Source organism: Ostrinia nubilalis, chromosome Z (genome assembly GCF_963855985.1).
Source record: "Ostrinia nubilalis chromosome Z, ilOstNubi1.1, whole genome shotgun sequence".
NCBI classification, from domain to species: Eukaryota; Metazoa; Arthropoda; class Insecta; order Lepidoptera; family Crambidae; genus Ostrinia; species Ostrinia nubilalis.
This window is the reverse complement of record NC_087119.1, coordinates 3,558,363-3,565,603: the sequence shown is the minus strand read 5'-3', so window position 1 is coordinate 3,565,603 and position 7,241 is coordinate 3,558,363. Positions and strand designations below refer to the sequence as shown.

Below are 7,241 nucleotides of genomic sequence, written 5' to 3'. Positions count from 1 at the left end.
CTTTACGATTTTACTTTCCTCACTAAAATCTTGTTCAGAAAAGCTATAAAATACTGTAAATTAGTTTTTAAGCGCAGGAGCTTTTGGCAAAATGCCTTTACAAAGTTTATAAGAAAGCTTGACTAGAGAAGGGCAAATAGATAGAAGGGTAGAAGTACCATACAAAAAGCAAAGAAATAAATAAAATAGACGGTGTAATTTAGACGGTCTTATTGCAAAAAAGCGATCTCTTCCAATCGAGTGGACGTAGCGTGGGCAGGCCCTCCACTAGGTGGACCGACGATCCGGTGAAGGTCACGGGAAGAACCTGGATGCGGGCAGCGCAGGACCGGTTGTTATGGAAAGCCTTGGGGGAGGCCTTAGCCCAGCAGTGGACGTCATTTGGCTGAAACGAACGAACGATCTCTTCCAAACAACCTGGAGGACAATTTGCTTAAAAGTTTACTGTTTTTTACTACTATAAAGTTGATGATTATACATATAAAAGATAAAAATGTTTGGAATGTTTAACTACCTAGCTCGCATCAATACTTATGACTATAATTTGTATATTTTAAAGACTGTAAAACCTTGAAAAGGAGGCTGACAATAGTGACTGAGTTTCTTGCGCTGCTTCTTCTCAGCACTGGCCCATTTATTGTCCCGAAGCAGTGGTAGGGTTAATATTGGGACGTGTAAAAGCGCTTTTTTAAAGCCTATTTGCAAAAATAAATGAAAAAAAAAAGAAAAAAAAAGAAACATATTTTGCGTCTACTCACATCCCCTACACTATCCGTTTTATTTAAACAGCGAACTCCGAATCGTTCCTCCGTGCAAAGAGTCGACACGTGGCAGAAACGTGTTCCTCCGTCCCTCCGGCGATGATCTGCCATCACCCTAATAACTACTCCCATAGGGCCAATATCCCTCAGCAAATCGCACAATAAAATACCGCGTAATAACTCAGCTATTTGCTCTCGTGCCCTTTATTTGTAATTTTTGAGTCAATAGATACAACACGCTACTACTCGTACCAAGATTGCATTTTGTTGAAAGGGATTAAAAGTAATAAATGCCAATCGCTGGTGTTAAGTGGAGGCAATCAGTAAATCAAATTCATCCTCGTGAATAATTAAATTATTGCTTCAGCGAAGTGTGAACAGTTTTACCGAAGGAAGAATTAAATGTTATCTTCTATAGGTAATTTATTTATTTCAACCAATTCCAAACTCTCTCTATTTATATAATTTATAAGTTACGCGTTGCTTAGAACCTACTTGTGATCTGCACTATTTGAATGACGACTAAAGGACATAAAAAACTAAATTCGTCTCCAGCTGACGTCGAAACAAAATAGTGAAACGTCAGACTTTAAAAGCATCTGACGTTTCATCAAAAAATCAAAATTTAAAATGTTTTATTTGTAATAAAATTCACAAAAAACCTATTAAAAAAATGGTAATACCCTAGTAAACTAAGCATACTTATCTTTATCTGGAAGCAGATACACTATTGGTGCAAAATGGCAAGGTATGGTATTACGTCAATTACAGTATTATTACCTTAATTTGTAGCATTTATAGCGATTTTGCTTGATTTTGCTGATCATATAGATGAAAATGACACACTTACCTACTGTCGCCACTATATTGGTAGCACCTTTGTTTATATCAATTAAGATATACCTACACTTCTGTATGGTCAATGGTCATGCTCTTAAAGCAGTTAGTATAGGCTAACCGGAGACGATTTCCGTTCATACAAAGGTTCAATATAACTTGAACGCGAATCAAACCCGGAACCTCTCACCCTTTAACTTGCCACGGTACTGGTACGATTTCAATATAAATATCAGCTTGGTGTTCATAATATAAGTTAAATAAGTTAATAATAGACAAAGGGCCACGATACTTAAATTCACCAACAAACCTAATTTTATGAACACCAGTTTCATGTAATGTCATTAAGGTTCGAAATAGTGTTCAGCCTAATAACTATATTATGTAGCCATAGTTGAGATCTAAGCCAGTATATGCTTCGAAGCTTCTACTCACTCATGCGACCATTCAAAGGAACAACTCTCTTCATGCGTACATTTCCAGGCTGTTATTACCTATTACCTCCGATATTAGAATACATCCTGAATGTACTTACTTCCCCTACGAATATTGCTAATCCAACGCATTTAGCTAGATTATATTCTAGAGTTTAATAAGTTAAATACTACCCTCCGTATCAGAAAGACAATTTAGTAAAATGACCTTATTAAATTCGATACTGCCAGAAGAAGTTCCTTAAAAAGCTCCTTTTTTCTTTTTAGTTTGAGATTCTAAAACTAAGTAAATTTTTAAATGAACAACTTGAAAAAATCGAACTGCTTAATCGTGGGTTCAATTCCCGCCTTAGGAAGTTCGATTTTTTCAACTTGTTTATTTAAAAAAATATTAGCCTAAAGTTCAGCTACAAAATTAACCAATTAGCGGTACGGTCAGAAAGAAAATGCGTATCAAATCTTAGATCTAATATCACATTTCAATAGAAAATCGTAATTAATCGAAAGCACAGCTTGCGATTTGGGTGCATATTCTAGATGCAAATTGGAATCTTGCATCTATGCTTGAGCTAAATTGCATGCCGTTGAAATCAATAAGACATGCTCGTACGGAAACACCAGTTGGTTCAGTCAATGTAGATGCAAATGTTTTTCGGGATTAGGTTTTGGCTAAATTAAGTGTCGAAAGCTGCAGACCACAAACCAAAAGCAGTTCTGCTGATAAGTTACTTCCACTAAATCACTGATTACCAAGCGATAAGTCATAATGTTGCTTTAGGTAAGCTGCCCTAAACAAAGCGATATTGAACGTGCAACACCCTGCCTATGAGTTTAACCAAACAATAAAATATGATGTTAAAAAGTCAGTTCGAATTCTAAAAAATCACAAATACCTAGACTTGGATTTATTCGTCCAAGCAAATAGAGAACATCACGAGACTATTTACGTGCACTATGAGCGATGCCTTATGCATTTTCGACAGAACAAAAACCGCGGTTCGTTCAGCGTTCTAATAAATACCCGTTGACGCTGCAAACCTCTTTCTATACCTTTATAGTTAGTCTCTACCTCTATGCCATTCCAGCGTTTGGTGTTCCGCATATTTGGAGACACCAGCCACGGCTCGGGTTTGTCGAGTATCACACGGTTAAACGGCCCGACTAAAATCCGGCTGAAACTGAAAACATTCGACGATCTGTACTTTTTTTAGGGACGCACTTCAAAAGGGCAAAGTGAACAACGGAAAAAAGTATCGCCTTTCTAAAAACTACTTTGGACTGTCGAATATCGAGCGTGGTGGGGTGTTTGATTGAAAAAATGCCATTTTGTCTGGTTTTGTGAAACTAATGGATTTTATCGAATGCATTTTTTTTTAATAAGTTGTTATTCAGGTTTGGCAACCGTTTAAAGCACAGAGATTGGGTGGGGACAACTGCCACAGTCATGCCAATTGCATACTTTATAAGAACATTATCAGCTGGACAAAGGGCTCTACACGGATTCCCATAACGATTGGCCCTACGTTCCCCGCTCAGGCTTACCTACACGCGACCTTTTCTGGGTGGCCTGATTGGTTGGTCCATGGTTGCCACTCGAGAACTCTCTCTGCCTCTGCTGCCATCAGTTCTACTAGCTTTGCACTTAATAATTTAATTTTCTCCTTTTCCAGTTGTTGTACATGTTCCGGTGGATCCAGCGGCGCACAGTCGAGCTTGCCCCTGATATGTCTCGTACCGCGCGACGCGGCGGCCGCGGGCAAGGCCGGGCCCGGGCCCGCGGGCAAACCGCGCCCGATCTCCGCGGGGACGGCCCAAAGCGACTTCCAGCTGCTCGACGAGGCTTACATCAAGAAGCACTTCAAGCTGCCGCAGCGCTCGCTGTACTTGGACCCATTCAGGTACGCATAGATCTATTTATTTCATCACCAGCTTTCCGCCCGCGGCTTCGCCCGCGTAGTATTTTGTCTGTGAAAGAAAAACTTTATCGCGCGCGTCCCTGTTTCAAAAGCCGGGATAAAAAATATCATAATATGTTCTTTCCCGGGACTCAAACTATCTCTATGCCAAACATTAAAATCGGTTCAGTGGTTTAGGCGTGAAAGCGACACAGACAGACAAACAGAAAAGCAGAGTTACTTTCGCATTTCGGTTGTTCACACAGGGTAGCTCGCGGCCTGTATTTCAGCTAATGGAAAGTGATGATCAGGCCAAAGGTAGAAACGAGATCCAGCCTCCAATTTTGCCACACACCACAGGGCCACTGTCTTAAATTCAGCTGCTACTACCACTTGACCTCAGAGACAATGTATGTGTTCCAGACGCCCCCTCATCACGTTCCCCATGACACAAGAAGACGTGAAGCACTTCAACTTGGCCCGCAAGTACAAAATCAACCAGCAGATACTGGACGGTTTCCTGGACCCGAGCGAGGCGATATCTGCTCCTAGCGTCTTTGTAAGTATTCTTTGTAATCATAAAATATACAGGATGTCCCAAAAAGTAGTGTCAAGCGGAAGCGCAGAGGTAGAGCATCACTAGGGCTACCCGAATCACCGCGACTTTTGATAGTCTTCGGCTTGACACTACTTTTTGGGACATTCTGTATATCAGGTATAATGTATAGCTTTTACCCGTGACTTCGCCCGCGCGAATCTTGGTCTGTCACCGATTCTGGCTAGGGGAAGGCAACCGGGCCCCTGGGCCTCCACAAAAGAGGGGCCCCCACAATTGACTTTGGTAAAAAAAATCAAATTGACTAGTAAACTACTTTTAATTTGATATTATTTTCGCTCTCTTTGAAATGTTTTATTGAATAAGTACATGGCAGACAAAATTGACCATTTTATTTGGAAAACAGTTTGGGGCCTTCATTCCTTTATTGCCCCGATGCCTCCAGACCTCTAAATCCGGCACTGTGTCACCCGCAAGACTTCTTCGCGCCCTTTTTCCCCTTTCAAAAAACAGGATAAATAATCCGTAGGTCTCGAAACTACCTTTAAGAATATTTATTAACCTTCCTCTTATTATTCTTACAGCCGTATGCAAAGACAGAAGCAGAAAAACGAAAAGAAGCAGATGACGATGAAGAAATCATTTACATTCTACAGCTTCCAGACTGGGAGTTCCAGTGTCCAGTGCACAATCAAACTATCAGAACTCCAAGGTACATCACAGGGAAATTCAATAAAATTGTCTTGGTGACAGCAAGGCTCATAAAATGTTTGTTACGCTATCTAGTTTTTACGTTGAAACAATTTTTTCTTAGTCTGCTACGCCATCTAGTTGTCATAATGAAACCATCTTGTAGCCTCTTGCTGCGCCATCTAGTTTTGTGATACGGTACTTTACATTTTAAAGAGTAACGCCATCTATATTTTCATTCTGAAACTACAGCAAGGTGTATGTATGCCGACTGTTGCTTTTGGAATACAGGCTGTAATTTAATATTTTATTTTTGCACTTTCTGAGTTCAAATTAACTACATAATATTAAACATACACTATCTCATGTAGTCCTAATGCTGTACACTTCAAAAACTTATGAGGCTATTTTCCATTTCAGATTTATATGGCATTCGTGCAAGAAAGACAAAAAAGGAAAGAAGGGAGAGTTGAAGCAAGGTGGAGGACCATTGAACAAGCCAAAGCCCTGGCTCCTCAGCAGGCATACAGACTTCGACTTGCTATCACAGTGGTAGTGTGCAATTAAAATGTTTCGGTTCAAATCAGATGATAAGCATTATAGAGTCCATAGTGAAAAATAAATATCATGAATCCTAACTTCTTTGTAGTATTATTTTAAAATGTTTAATTTAGATAGGGTCCTCGCAGTTCATGAGTAGGTATAATAAAATGGATAAGCTTGAATTTGATTACATACTTAGGTATTTATTTATTTTTTATTTTTATTTCCGGCTTGACGTCTAGTAATGTAAACTCTTTAAGATTCTGTAAAAAACAAATTCCTTTTTTTGTGAAAGAAAAAAAATATTCAAGTGACAATTCAAAATCTTGTGTCAAATGGTCAAAACATTAAAAAAATTGTCTGAAAATTTTGTGTGATTTATTTATTGGAAAATATTAAAAACAAGTATAATAATCATAATGACCGAGAAAGATTTGTTAGCAAAATTAGCCAATGTGTAAGTCAAAGTTTTGCATTGTTGAAATAAAGGTGGTGAATTTAAACGGTGATATAATTTATTTGATATCTTCTTTTCAGACCATTGGCAAAGCCTGGTTTCGATGCCCTTGGTATGTCGGCTCCTGTTCTTGTACAAATGAACCCTGATGGTAAATGGGAAAATACTAAGCCAGGGAATCTAGACGAGGAACGTCTGAAAGCTGTTGTTCAACATCTAGTCAATTCAAAAGCTGTATCTGCAGCTCAAAGCTATTGCTGTCAGTGTGCTAAAGACAGCCAGGTATAAATAATTATATTATTTTTTCAAACGAATCAACCAGTTACGTCTCCAGAATGAAAATTTAACATCATTTTTTTTATACATTTTGCAGAAAGAAGGAGGAAAGTCGAATTATGTACCTGTGATCATGATGCCTATTTACCCTGCTGATCAATGCCCTTTCGACATGGACTGCGAAGTACAAAAAATCAAAGAAGCAGAATCAAAACCCTCTAAAAAGAAGGGAAAAGACGAAAGCGCGAAAGAGAGTGAAAAAGAGAAAGAAAAAAAGAAATCAAAGAAAAAGGGATTCACTTTACAGCGGCTAACTGACTTTGACTTACTTTCACAGTGGTGAATTTGTGAAATTTGAAGCTACCTTTTGATTATGGCGTTGGTGTGGTATTGTGAACGACTGTCCTGTGCTCATTGAAAAGAAACTTTGAACAAAAGTAAAATTACTAATAAAATTTTGGAAAAGTTAGTTATATTTTGATTCAACACATCAAAAAATTTAACTCCTATTACTTTAAGCTGGTAAGCAATGTATGGGTAGGTAGCAATGGGAATTTGAATTGGGTACATATTACTAATCATAGTAAAGACCACGATCACCTATCAGGAACTTGTCAGTGTGTTATTAACATTTTTATTATTAAGTTTTAACTCTTCTGTGTTGAAAATGTAGGTAATTTAACATTTAATTTTCTCATTCATAAACATCTTTGATATCGAAGCTTGCAAACCTACTTCACCATAAATCGCATCTGAAATATTGAGATTTCTCGATTATGATGAAAATAAACT

At 38.3% G+C, this 7,241-nt stretch overlaps 2 protein-coding genes across 2 annotated transcripts; both read left to right on the top strand.

Moving 5' to 3' along the window:
- The first annotated feature begins 1,311 nt into the window (after window positions 1-1,311).
- LOC135086647 (uncharacterized) lies at window positions 1,312-5,811 on the top strand. Its single transcript, XM_063981402.1, has 5 exons — window positions 1,312-1,509; window positions 3,703-3,930; window positions 4,351-4,486; window positions 5,068-5,195; window positions 5,594-5,811. The coding sequence occupies exons 1-5, from the start codon at window positions 1,502-1,504 to the stop codon at window positions 5,727-5,729; spliced, it is 636 nt and encodes a 211-aa protein (XP_063837472.1). The 5' UTR covers window positions 1,312-1,501; the 3' UTR covers window positions 5,730-5,811.
- A 236-nt stretch (window positions 5,812-6,047) lies between these two features.
- On the top strand, window positions 6,048-6,922 carry LOC135086693 (uncharacterized). Its single transcript, XM_063981469.1, has 3 exons — window positions 6,048-6,173; window positions 6,254-6,455; window positions 6,547-6,922. The coding sequence occupies exons 1-3, from the start codon at window positions 6,136-6,138 to the stop codon at window positions 6,790-6,792; spliced, it is 486 nt and encodes a 161-aa protein (XP_063837539.1). The 5' UTR covers window positions 6,048-6,135; the 3' UTR covers window positions 6,793-6,922.
- The last annotated feature ends 319 nt before the right edge of the window (window positions 6,923-7,241 follow it).